Source organism: Musca autumnalis, unplaced genomic scaffold (assembly GCF_047663935.1).
Source record: "Musca autumnalis isolate F117 unplaced genomic scaffold, ASM4766393v1 scaffold_2, whole genome shotgun sequence".
Taxonomy (NCBI): domain Eukaryota; kingdom Metazoa; phylum Arthropoda; class Insecta; order Diptera; family Muscidae; genus Musca; species Musca autumnalis.
Genome location: NW_027411755.1, coordinates 204,121,019 through 204,135,623, shown reverse-complemented (window position 1 = coordinate 204,135,623; position 14,605 = coordinate 204,121,019). Strand labels below are relative to the sequence as shown.

Genomic DNA, 14,605 nt, shown 5'->3' with positions numbered 1-14,605 from the left:
ATAGCTCTTGAAGGGAGTGACCGATTTGGTCCATACTTTACACGTCCTAATATATCTACCATATATAGATCATGTTCGAATATTGACTATATGTGTCCACTCCTTCGGGGTCCTCTAACACAAAATTTCGGATAAGTAAACTTAAACACTTTCTCTTAAATCACTTTGATTTTTGTTGAAGCAACTTGCATTCGCTGCCTCCATTACGACAGTAACAGCTTTTTCACCCGATTGGGTTCAAATTTTGGCAATACCGGTCCTCAACTTCCGGTACATTCCCTCAGTATTTAAGAAAATGCCATTAAAATGCTATATCTCTTGAACGGGCTGAGGGTATATCTCTGTCGGCAAAGCCGACTGATATTTTTTTACTTGTTTTTTTCTAAGTGCTCTTAGAAAATATCTTTGGCCTGTTCGTCCTTGTCTTCGGTTGGAGCATGAGTGCAGATAAAGCTGATGTCCATAGCATTTCCTTTATGGCAGCTATATCGACCTTGTACATTTCAAGTACATCAGCCAGCCCAAGATAAATTTTAGGCTTTGCCATGTTAAAGCCGGTTAGGACCGTTCCTTGGTATCTTTCATCCCCTACGTCCCCTATCTTGAAGACCAAAGGTCTTCATTTTAATGATCAATGGTCTTCATCTTGAAAACCAAAGGTTTTCTTCTTGAATATCAAAGGTCTTCATTGTGAAGAACAAGGGTCTTCATAGTAAAGAACATATGTCTTCGACTTGAAGATCAATCATCATGAAGACCGGAGGTCAAAAGTCTCAATCGTAAAAGGTATACGAAGAAGGTATACATATCGAAGACCAAAAGTTTTAATTTTAAAAAGCAAAAGTCTTCATCCTGAATATCATTGGCCTCCATCTTAATGATTTTGAAAATCAAAAGCATTCATCTTGGAAATCAAAGGTCTCCATTCCAAAGGCCGAAGGTCTTAATTTTGAAGACAAAAATCTTAAAGATTAAGATTAAAGATTAATAATAAATTAATAAAGATTAAAGGCATTCATCTTGAAGACCAACTTTCTTCATCGTGAAGACCGAAGGTCTGCATCTTCAAGACCGAAGGACTTCATCATGAATACCAAACGGTGTCATCTTAAATGTCAATGGTCTTCATCTTGAAGATCAAGGGTCTTTATCAACAAGATCAAAGGTCTTCATGTTGAAGAACAAAAGTCTTCGTCCTGCAAATCAATTGTCTTTTTCAACGGTCATATAAACGAAATTTGGCTTGCATTATTCCTTTATATTTTGATATTATATTTTGATATTATGTTATAATAGCAGTGTTGTAGGGTATAAGGGCAGCCAATCCATCAACCATTTCATGTTTGTTATCGCTTAGATTTCATTGTATACTTTTAGGCCGCAATTCACCAGCCAACGAACCCTGGCCAGATGTCTTGGGAGTAGCTGTGGTGTTTCTAGTAACGGGCATGTTTATGTTAGGCCTAGAGGTATGTATTTCATACAGAGTCAGTATCTACGAGTATGTGGTAAGCTCTTCTGCAACGTGTGTTATTTACTGCAGTAATCATGGAGACCGTTGTTGTTGAACAACAACAACACGCACCCATGGCCCTCTTGGTTGTCTAGTGTTTGATCTCCATGGTTGTTGATGGTGCTTTTTGTGAAATGTTTTTTTCGTAATATATTTTATTTATTAGGTGAATGAATTTTTAATATGATATTTTTATATTTTCTTTTCTCTCTCTTTCCTCACTTTTTATAGCACTCAAAGGCTTTCAGTTTTATAATGGCATTGGCCATGTTCGGTTTAAATGCCATATTAAGTGCCGTTGGCTGGTGGAATGGTGATGCTATCGCTTGGCATGAGACTCTATTGCAGCCGAGTGGTTTCAAAAGTGTACGTATTGTTTATGTTTAGTTTTTTTTTTTAAGGAAGGGGGGCTGGTAGCGAGCTTTTAATAAGAGAACTTCTCATGTGGCCATAGTGTTGGTAGTGCTGTTGTGTGTCATGTTTACGCAAAGAAACGCCACTTTTCACTTCAGTTAGTAGCTAAAGAACACTTATGCCACTTGGAAATCCTTTTTGATTTTCTGATTCTTTCATGTAAATAATGTTGTCGTTGTAGATAGAAAAAGGATATGTGGTAATTTAAGATTATGCAAAGAAAATGAATGTGTGAATGGGAAATGTTGATGTTATGGGGAAATTAATAAAAAATAAATTTAAATTAAAATTTAAGAGTTCAACAAATACTAAAGGCAATATATTTGAATGAGTGTTATATTTTTAATAGCTAAACGTAGAAATATTTGATTTTTAATCATGTTTAAATGGAATCAACAGACTACGTACTACCTTAACCTTTAGAAAATGGTTTAAAGCAATCATTTCTGTAATAATAATTTCAGGCTTTTTTATATGAAATTATTATAATTCGTCAATCTCAACCACCAAAGAACGCCAACAAACTTTTGGTTTAGACTAAAACATTTAAACATATTGTCGGACCGTTTCCGCAAACAGACATATTCGTGACAAATATAATTAAACAAAAACACGAATGTTTTCAAATGTTCCTTTATTGGAGGGGAAATGGTTTAACAAGTTTTTTTTTTTTTTTGTTCGAAACATATTCAAGATTTATATTTAGGACATAGATAACAACCAAACCAAAAAAGAAGGAAAAGGAGGTTAAATAAAAATAAACTTCAATGCCAACTTTTTAAGATATCAGTGCAACATTTTTATTCTTTTTTTAAAAAACTCAAAAACACCCTCCACCTAACATATAAAATACCGACTATATCAAACCGTCGATCTATACCGTTCTATGGGGTTTATATGAAGGCATGGACCTATACCGACAAATTTGTGGGAGAAAGTTTTATACCCCAAACGAAGATTAAGTACCAATTTTCGGCCATTTTGGTGTGATAATGACGCTAAAACCTTCAAAATACCCAAAATCGGGGGACCCCGTTCTGTGGGGGCTATATGAAGACGTTGACCTCTACCAACAAATTTCATATGGAACGTTTAATACCCAAATGAAGACCAAATACCAAATTTCAGTTATTTCGGAGGAATATTGAGGCCCCAACCTTCAAAATACCGAAAATCGGGTGGCACGGTTCTATGGGGGCGTGGACCTATACCGACAAATTTTTGGAGTAAAGTTGTATATCCCCAACGAAGACTTAGTACCAAATTTTAGCCATTTCGATGGGATAATGAGGCTATATCAAAACGTGGACCAATATTGCCCATTTGCAATACCAAACAATCCACGAGTAATAGAAACTTCTATACAAAATTACAAATTTCTATCTTAAAAATTGCGAGCTGTATCTTGATTTCAACGGGTGACGTAGGGGATGGAAAATACCAAGCAAAGGTCCTGACCGATTTCAACATGGCAAAGCCCAGGATTTATCTTGGTCCCTCTTTCATCTCAAGTGGACACTGACCTCCCCGTGGTGTCACCTGGGGAATTGCCTTTAACACCCGTTAAAGGTAGTGAGCTAACATGTGCCGCGCGTTCTCCCATAAGAACGTTAAAAACTTGGGTTTGGGCGTCGGGTTAGTAACCCTCCCAAAAAAAAAAAAAAACAGCATACTATGAAAAAACGAAAGGACCATGATCTGCGAATTTACACCTGGAATGTTCGCACTCTTTATAGAGAAGGTGCAGTCTTCGCATTGGCAGATGTACTTGAAAAGAACAAGACCGATATTACTGCCATACAGGAAATACAATGGATTGGGAAAGGCGTCACAACAACACCTAAAGGTGACGCACTGTATTACGGATTTGTAGTTAGTCGGAGACTAAAACGTCTGGTATCCAGCTTCACTCCAGTGAATGAAAGACTTGCTGCAATTCGAATAAAAGCTAAATTCTTCAACATCAGCTTTATTTGCGCTGATTACTGAAGAAAAGGACGAACAGACCAAAGATATATTTTACGAGCGCTTAGAAGAAACATGTGACAGTTGCCCTGCCCATGACATTAAAATCTTTCTAGGCGATTTTAATGCCAAAATTGAAACGGAGAATATCTTTGGCCCAACAGTCGGGAAATTCAGTCTCCACAGTGAAACATCTGACAATGGTATGAGGCTGATAGACTTTGCAGCTGCAAAAAACATGGTAGTTAGCAGTACCAGATTTAATCATCTCGATATCCATAAGGGCATCTGGCTGTCTCCAGATCAGAAAACAAGAAATCAAATGGATCATGTTGTTATAGATGGAAGACATTCATCGAGCGTGTTGGATGTACGATCGTTCCGAGGCGCAAACATTGATTCGGACCACTACCTTGTTGCAGCAAAGGTACGCACCTGCTTAAACGTAGCAACCAAAGTACGAACAGACACAACACGAAAGTTAGACATCGGTAAGCTGCAATCACAACAGATAGCCACAGCATATTCCACTCAACTAGCCCAATTGCTTAATCAAAGCACTCCTCATCCCGATAACATATCAGCGCAATGGCAAAGCATTGCCCACTCCATGCAAACAGCCGGAAAATCCATACTTAGATACCAGAGGCCTCCACCAAGGAATCCATGGTATGATGAGGAGTGTCGTGCTGCCACCGAAGAGAAAAATGCGGCATATAGGGCTACCTTACAATCCGTAACAACGCGTAGCGCACGAGAGAGATACAGGGAGAAAAGGAGAGAGGAGAAACGTCTTTTCTGCAGGAAAAAGAGAGAGATGGAAAAGCGAGAGGCTGAAAAAATCGAGATGTACAGGAGCCAGAATGAAGTCCGAAAATTCTACCAAAGAGTCAAGCATCATAAGACTGTATGCTCTAACTATAGGGCCATAAGTCTACTCCCTATTGCCTACAAGATCGTGTCAGGGATATTGTGCGAACGACTAAAGCCTATGGTCAACGAGATAATTGGATCATACCAATGCGGCTTTAGACCTGGCAAGTCCACCATTGACCAGATATTTACCCTGCGGCAAATCCTGGAGAAGACCCAAGAGATGCAGATCGACACCTACCACCTTTTTGTCGATTATAAAGCAGCCTTCGACAGCCCGCTGCGTTCAAAGGTATTCCAAGCCATGTCTGAATTTGCAAAATGACTTTAACTGACAGGAGGTCCTCAGTTAAAATAGGAAAGAACCTCTCCGAAGAGTTTGGTACCAAAAGAGGTTTCAGACAAGGAGACAGCCTTTCGTGTGATCTCTTTAACATCCTGCTGGAAAAGGTTATACGAGAGGCAATCGTCAAAAGAAGTGGCACAATCTACACCAATAGCCACATGTTACTTGCTTATGCTGATGATAGATGTCTATATCATAGGCCGATCAGTAAAAGAAGTAACTGATACCTTTATGAAGGTCGAAGGAGAATCTGCTAAAGTGGGTCTGGCGGTAAACGGTGAGAAGACCATGTTGATGGTGTCGACGTGCAATGCGTCCATTGAGCTCGGACCGACTGTGGAAGTTGGTTCCTATAATATTGAGGTAGTAAAAGACTTCGTCTACCTCGGCACCTCCGTAAACACAACAAACGACATCAGTTGTGAAATACAAAGAAGAATTATATTGGCCAACAGATGCTACTTTGGTTTAAGTAAGCAGTTCAAAAACAAAGCCACATCTCGTCAAACAAAAAAAAAAACGCTCTACAAAACACTGATACTACCCGTGCTGATGTATGGCTCCGAAGCCTGGGTACTTGCGCAAGCAGATATGACAGTGCTTGGTGTGTTTAAGAGAAAAATTCTTCGAAAGATCTATCATAAGAATGAGCGATAATGACCCCGCTAAAAAGGTGTATAAACACGGACCGCTTGGCGGTGCACGCAGAATTGGTAGGCCAAGGAATAGATGGCGCAAACAAGTGGATGATGAGATGAAAAGGCGCCGTATTCCAGAAAGCGAAGCAACAAATAGAGAGTATTGGAGATCTTTTCTTAGTTCGGCCTATAGAACAGATGTTCTGTAATGGGCCAGCTAAGTAAGTAAGTAAGTATCTTGATTTCAACAGACGGACGGACATACGGACATGGTTTTATATACTTCAAATTTTACACTGATCAAGAATATATACTTTATAGGGTCTCCGATGAATATTTCGATGTGTTACAAACGGAATGACAAATTTCATTATATCCTCCATGTTATGGTAAATGGTACAAAAATACTATGAATTGAAAAAAACAATTAAAAAAGTATCAGTCCGCTTTGCCGACAGGGATATACACTCAGCCTACAGTGTCCGAAATAAACATAGGTTCACATGTAAATTTGTAATTTTTTCATAATTCAGATGACTTTTATAGGATTTTATAATTTTGTATTTTGGAGTTGGGCATTCCTCATGATGTCAATATATGAGTTATTTGGTTTTGCGACAAAATAAAAATTTAAAAAATTGTTTCCTTATTTTAGGTGCGAAATAATGATAGGTTCAGGGCAATTTTTGAGGATTTACACGTATAAATTTGAGGAGAACTTTTTACAAATCGTTGTTTTTTTAGATCGCCGATGTCCAACGAGTAATTTAGTTTAGAAGTTGTGTCCGAATTATTTTCAAAATGCAGATTTGTTCAACACTTAAAAGAAGTTTTCAAGAAACAAATTTTTAACGTGGGAGAGGAGGCAAATCTGTGGTTGTCAGAGGCAAGGATCATTTCAAATTGCATGAAAAGAGTAACAATCAAACAACTAAATCCAATTTTTTAAAAAGTTTCATAAATTAGGCGCAAAACAACAGTCAACGTGATCTTCCGGTATAGAAAATGCTATGTAAACAAACGTTAGAAAGCTCGAATCGACCTAGGAAGAATACAAAAATTGCCAAGGAAAACAGCAATCGAGCCTGAAAAAGAACAGACGTAGGTTTAGGTAAAAATGCTTATGAAAAATGGATGGGAAATTGTTTGAGTAATAGAAAAATCCATCCTAGCCATTTTGCATGAGAGTTCACAGACTTTTTAGTCGAAATCTGGCGGTTCTCTTTTTTGGGCTCGGTTGCAGTTTTACTTGGCAATTCTTGTATTCTTCCTATCGGTCCATTCGAGCTTACTAGCGTTTGTATACATCGCATTTTCGATACCTGAAGATCAAGTTGACTGTTGTTTTGAGATGAAAAATTATTTTAACTGCAATAAATGGGAAAAATAAGCTATTCTTGCCGTCAAAGTGGAGTTGGAGAACCCCCCAGACTTTTTTGACGTTTAAATTTGCGCCCAATTTATGAAACTTTTTAAAAAACTGGATTTAGTTTTTTGATTGATACTCTTTTCATGCAATCTGAAATGATCCTTGCCTCTGATAACAACAGATTCGCCTCCTCTCCCACGTTAAAAATTTGTTTCTTGAAAACTGCTTTAAAGTGTTGAACAAATCTGCATTTTGAAAATAATTCGGAGACAACTTTTACAAATTTTTATTTTATCGCAAAATCAAATAATTGATATATTGATATCATGGGGAGTGTCCAACTCCATAATACAAAATTATAAAATCCTATAAAAGTCATCGGAATTATGAAAAAAATAGAAATGTACATGTGAACCTATGTTTATTTCGGGCACTGTATGTGAAATTAAACTTTCATCTACGGACATATCGAATCCATTTAGGGTATTTTCAGAATTTTGTGGCCTTTTTGGACATTTGAGCTTGCCGACAAAAATGTGGATTAGGATTAAAGTTCAAAAGTGTTGCGGAGGAGGTACTTAAAGGTATTGACCGACTTGGTCCGTTATGGAAGTGGGTCTTATTTTCGGTGTCATATCTTTTCGGTATGTGTCGCGCCCACTAGTCATTTCAGTGAGTCATCGGATAACTTTTGGACCAGTATGCCAGGAAGCATGGATTTGTCCACCGAAAACATAATATCGCTTTAAACAGGATCACAACGAACAGCGTCGGTACACATTTCTAAAGGATCTTCGAACAGACCCTAAGCTGCACTAAGACTGAAGAGGACCGCTATGGACCATTTTACAAGTTAAACTTAATTTGGACAAAATGTTAGGAGATCCAAAGTTTGAACGAAATTGGTTGCCCCGTTCAAGAGATATCATGCATACCATTTTAGTGACATTATAAAAAAAATATTGAAAGGAAGTACCAGAAGTAGTGGACCGGTTTTGCCCACCTTCGAACAGAAACTAAGTTTGGACAAAATATGACGAAATCCAAATTTTGGACCAAATCGGTGTGCTCTCCAGCCATTACATATGGTCCATAGGGGTTTTTTTAAACTTTTCGGGCTGTTTTTTCAACAAGTATGGACATGCCCCTGAAAAAATTTTACCGTTGTAAATGAGACAGCGAATTCAAGTTGCTTCAACAAAAATCAAAGTGATTCGAGATCAGGTCTTAAAGTGAACCTATCCAAAATTTTGTGTGGGTGATACCCAAAGGAATGGACAAATACAGTCTAAATTTTGGACCAAATCGTGGACTATAGGGGTTTTTTACACCTTCGAGCTGTTTTTTTCAAGAAGTATGGACTTGCCCCTGAAAAAATTTTACCGTTGTAATTGAGACAGCGAATGCATGTTGCTTCAACAAAAACCAATGTGATTCGAGATCAGGTCTTAAAATGAAATTATCCAAAATTGTGTTTGGGGGTACCCGAAGGAATAGACCGTCCATGTTCGAACCTGATCTATATCTGGTAGATATATTAGGAAGTGTAAAGTATTAATCAAATCGGTCCCTCTCTTTAAGAGTTATCGTGCGCACAATTTTTCCGAATTTTTTTAACTTTTGTGGGGGAAGAAGAGGACCAAAATTGTTTATCTTCGAAAATAAACTAAGTTTGCACAAAATATTGTGAAGACAAAATTTTGGACCAAATCGGCAGATCCGTTCAAGAGGTATCTTGCTCCACCACTCCACTACAGACGGTGTCATAGGGGTTTTTTGCACCTTTCAGGCTATTTTCTCAGGAAGTATGGACTTGTCCCTAATGAAACTTGTACCGTCGCATTAGAAGCAGTGAATACACGTTTTTACAACAAAAATCAAAGCGATTCTAGAGCAGGTCCTAAACTGAACTTTTCCGAAATTTTGTGTGGGAGTGGACCGATTGAGTCCATATTGGAACCTCATCTAAGTCTGGTAGAAATTTCACCATGTACACAGTATGGACCATATATATACTAAGTTTGGACAAAATATTACGATACCCAAAATATGGTTCGAATAAGTTGATCCGTTCGAGAGTTATCATGCGCACCAGCCACACATACAGACGGACGGACATGGCTGATTTTTTTTCAATTCAGTATTTATTTACATACATTAGATACAAATTTTGAAATCCCTCGACGCCTCTGATGACAATATTGGAGCGAATATACAAAATAGTTTTTGCATAATTTTTGTACAGCGATATAGTGTTATGACGGATATCAAGATTTTACACACATTTATGAGCTTTGTTTCGAGCATGAGTTCTAACTATTTAAAAAAATGTCAAACACCAATAAACAAACAATAAAAATACAAAAAATTAAAAAAAAAAATTTTTTCGAAAAATTGTTTTCAAAATTAGATAAATGCCCCAGGGCACAGTGGATCCACCCATTGGCCAAAAATAAAAAATGAATGTCAAAATTTTGGTACTACATCTGGCAACTCTGACAGCTATGACATGGACCTTTTTAAAAATAATTGAATTTTTGTTTCACTCGAACGCGATCTTCTTAAGAATAGCTTCAAAAGTCGGAACATTTGACAAATATTTTTTGTTGTGAGTGCAACCTATATTTTAAGTGCAATTAAATATATTCAAAATATCGCGAAACTAATACGTATAGCAAAATATTATAGTGGATTTTGAAGGAGAAGGTAATAGCTTAATTTTCATTAAAAAATATTGTTTTAGCGTGATGTGGAATTCTTGTTAGCTGCATATTTTCTTAGTGTATTTTGTAATGCCAATTCGATCATATACTTAAATTTAAACTAAGGTTTTAGTAATGATGCCAACCAGTGCCCACCTCGGGAATAATTTTTCAAAGTAGGTCATGGGTTTAAGATTATTCAGTATTAAAATCAGCTGCCATCTAGTGCCAGACTATAAATGGTGGGCTGCTGACTAAAGCTGCCCTTGAATAGGGTTTCTATGGATATATTAGAGTATAACTCTGTTATCTGACCACGTACATCAACATAATTGGCATCAGCGCCATGATGAAGAAACCTTCTTCCAAATTTGCCATACGTTGGCGGTACGTGCCTTCCAAGAAGAGCGCTATAAGATCTATATTAAAAATTTTACCAAATTTCAGACAAAAATTTTGATTTTTTTAATCCGCTAAATTTGTCGGACTTTATGTTGTTATGGACATTGTTTTGTTTCCCCAAGCCTATTTTTGCATCATAAGATAATCGGGACCTTTGTTCATGTTATTTTGTATTAACAGCATAAATCAATTCTTACCATATACCCCCTCCAGATGGGAAAGGGGGAGAATGTTACGCTCTTGGTTTCTTAAAACACTCTTCGCAGCAGCACAAAGCTGTAACCGGCGCACTGGCTTCATTTTTACACTCTATATATTTTTGGCCACTTTCTCCATACAAGTGGATCCACTGTGCAGGGGTTTCATAAAACTCTTAAACAACTCATATATTAAAAAAATGTCTATTTGTGTAAAAAATCTATAGTTTATATAGGAAACGGTATGGAAAAAACACAAATGTATACCCATATAATTTGGAAAAATTTAAAAAAGTGTTAAACGGGGCGGGTTCAAAAGTATACATGGACTGAAAGTGGACACTCTCGGGCATCCTTCTGTGAAAATGGAACTTTGTTCCAAGCTGTCCCCTAAAATTTCTAGTCCACCAAAGTTGGAATTTGACTAAAATTTAGTACCTGCGGAAAATAAAATAGCTCACTTCGTGTAAACGCAACGGTAATTTATTGAAATGGTTCTTAAAGACAACAATCGTACCTACCTAACAAAAAAAAAAAAACAATAAACATAATATCTGTTATAGTTCGAAAAATGACGTATTTTCCAAAATAGCGAAATATTTTGACCTAATTTTTGGTTCCCTTAGTTTCAATATGTTTACTATCAAATCCCATATAGAAATTAACAATCGATGACGAAAAAATTTGGGTTTTGGCCAGGAAAGTCGTTCGACAGTACAATCTGTCTGGGGAAAGTCCCTACTTCCTGACATAATGGTACAAAATCTCTAAAAACCCCTGCCGGCACCAACTTAAATGATTTCTGAGTTAAATATCTTCCAAATCCTACATTATGTTCCACGATAGCTATCGAAAAGAGTAACTGACATTGGTCCAAGCATTTAACATCGCAATATTTCTCTCAAACGGCATACTAATGACTAGATTTCCTCACATTTTGTTGACTTAAAAATACTATCTTTAGAACAAGTTATTATTTGTTTAAATCGGTTAACAAATGGCTAAGTTATAGTGGTTTAAGTCTGAAAACCCCCTCAAAAAAACTATAACTGAATTTCTCTTAATTTTGAAAATAATTATTGAACAAAACAAAAAACATTATATATTTCAAAATTATGAGAAATTCAGTTATAGTTATTTTGTGGGGGTTTTCAGTCTTAAACCACTTCAACTGAGCCATTTGTTAACCGATTTAAAAAAAATAATAACTTGTTCGAAAGATATTATTCAGCGCTTTAAAAGGAAGAAGGATCAATAGTAAACCGTTGTGAAAAAAAGAAGATATGTCCGTTTAAATTTGAAACTGTAAGAAACCCAGATTTTCACTACTTTTACCGTTATAAAAAATAAAACGAAGTGATACATACGAACTAAAGGTATTGACGCTGGAATAATTTTCTTGTCAAATTTTATAGCACAATGTCATTTATCGACATTTTCCGAAAAGTTTGCACATTCTTCAGGCCAAAACTGCCTGAAAGAGCGTTCCAATGCTTCTGCGATGTATTAGAGAGTTTTCAATTACTGTCTTGGCTACAATTTATGTCTTTGTGTTGGATCGAAAATCTCAATGGTTTGGCTGTTATATGCCAAAATATCCAAAAAACGTCAATAAAAAACTTAAAGCCAAAATCGGGAGGCTCGATTTTCACGGTCCAGTGGACTTTTTTGCTCAGTTCAATCTCAGGAATCAGAAACGCGAAGGGCTCATTAAGGTTTTTTCCTTCCACACAAATCGCCCCACCCTAATGGGGAATCTCAGAACGTGTTGACATTACTCGATAGTGCTTTTACCAATACATTTATGCAAAATTAATTCATCAAAATCTACACATTTTTAAATGAAATCGAATAATCTATTAACTTATTGTCCTAAATAGTTGGCCGCCACTGTAGATCTACGTTTAGGTATAGCCCCCATATAAACGTACCTTCCGATTTTCGGAATTTTGACTATTTACAGGCGTGGTATAAGGGGAATAACATACCGCGTGGCAGATGGTTGAATTTTTTATCGTTAACTAGAGACTTTCCCATCTATTAAAAAAAAAATATGGAGTCTCCCAAATACTCCCAACATTACTAAAACTTAACTTAATATATAGTTCTGATATTAAAAATACCAGAAAAATTAATTTACAAAGAATTTATTTTTAAGTAAGTTAGAAAATGATGTAGGAATATTTGTTTGGTAAAAACATTGTCAATACCATCAACTATAAGTTTCATTCTGGAAATTGTACATTTACCTATTTATTTTTGTATAATTTTAATCATAAGCTGCGAATGTTTTGCGGGTGTATTTTACGTTTTTAAGGCACCACCTATAAATTTCAACTTCTTCGGCTTAACTTGACATATTACCACAGTAAATTGGCAAAAATAACACTAAATATTAAAATTGTAATATGTTTAGAGAATATTTATTTCAATCACAATGAAATTTTTGTCATACATTTTTCGATTTTTGTCCACAGGCGGAACCACAGTGCGATTGTAGGATTCTTTTGAAATATTCACCAAAGTTAGTCGTTGTTATCCTGATCTAGGGTTTTGGGTAGGGAAATCCCGCACCGGGAATTCCCGGGAATTCTCGGTTTTTTGGTTACGGGATTTTCCCGGGAAACAATATCATATTTCCCGGGAATTCGGGAAATATATTTTTACATTTATCACAACTTATATTGAATTAATGAATAAACTATGTCCGTCACTTTTATACCATACAATCAAAATTCGATAAGATTTTACAGAATCGATAAAATACAAAATATTTGGAAATAAATTTAATCAACAGAAGTGTTTTCAGGGAAAAAGTTATAAGAGGCGCACCAAAAACATGGACTATAACGACATTTTATACCCTCAGCCATTGGGCTAAAGAGGGTCCTGCTTGCTGGCTGGTGAGCACGATAACTTTCGAACGAAGCCACCGATCAGATCAAAAATTTGTCATTCGAATTTTTTTTTAACTTAGTTTAAGCCGGAAGATGGACCATACCGGGGGTCACTACTTCCGGTACCTTCCCCACAAAAGTTCAACAATTATCGCTAAAATGGTGCCCATGATAACTCTCGAAGGGAATAACTGAATCGGTCATAATTTTGCATATGGTAATATTAGTTCCAGGCATATAACGGGTTCCACACAAAATTCGGAAAAAGTGAAGTTTTAGAGCTTCTCTCGGATCGATTTGAAATTTTTTTTCAGCAATTTGTCTTTACGGCCCCCTTTACGACGGAACACATTTTATGGGGGCAAGTCCATACTTCCTGAGATAATGTATTAAAAACTCCGAGAAACCTTATCGGCAACAAACTTTGCACATCGTATTATTTCATCTATGCATGTATCAGTTTGGAATATGGACTATTTCGGTCCAGCCCTTCGGGTACCTCAAACACAAAATCCAGGAAAAGTGCAGCTTAACAGCTCACCTCGAATCGTTTTGAAATTCTTTCCAAAAAGTTCTACTCGAAGGCCCTGTTACGACCGCGCAACTTTATTGGGAGGGCAAGTCCACTCTTCCTGAGGTAAAGGCACAAAATCTCTAAAAAACCTGCAGATACGAACTACATTGGGTAGGACGTAAGATAACCGTCGAAGGGTGAAATCTCCCACACTCTCTCTTTTAAATGTTTGGCAACATGTTTTGTGTGCGGCCCTAGTTTTCCTAAGAAATTGGCTCAAAAACTCAAAAAGCCCCTAGAAACGTCAGAAGTATTGTGTTTGCTTCTTTTCTTTAGGTTCAAGGCTGAGGGTATATCTCAGTCGGCACAGCTGACTGATACTTTTCTACTTTTTTCAAGCAATCTTAAGCATAAGAATTAAACATACGATTTTCGAGGTCCATAAAATTGGAATTTCTGGTGAATAACTTAATTGTTTGAGCCAAATGACTTTCCATAGAGCGATTTCATTAGCTTTGAATAATGGAAATAATCTGTGTGGTGCATTTCCATATTTTTCGTTTTTAATCGATAGAGCGAACACGTGTCATGCATTTTTGAGCCCGCAATTCTTTGAAAATATTGTATTTCATATAAGTTAGTATGGGAATATAAAAAAATCACGGAAATATTGATCCACTCTCGTATTTGAAAATTTCCCGGGAAATCCCGGATTCCCGGGAATGGCGATTTTTTGATTCCCGTTTCCCGGGAATGACAAAAACCGGGAAAACCC

At 36.7% G+C, this 14,605-nt stretch overlaps 1 protein-coding gene across 11 annotated transcripts in view; it reads left to right on the top strand.

The window, feature by feature from the left end:
- tadr (torn and diminished rhabdomeres) overlaps positions 1–14,605 on the top strand; it is a 100,261-nt gene that overhangs the window by 81,784 nt on the left and 3,872 nt on the right. For all 11 annotated transcript variants that reach the window (XM_073970653.1, XM_073970651.1, XM_073970655.1 and 8 more), the window contains 2 exons: positions 1,378–1,469; positions 1,745–1,879. In XM_073970653.1, coding sequence (XP_073826754.1) covers positions 1,378–1,469; positions 1,745–1,879 — 227 coding nt within the window. The remainder of the gene's footprint in view (positions 1–1,377; positions 1,470–1,744; positions 1,880–14,605) is intronic.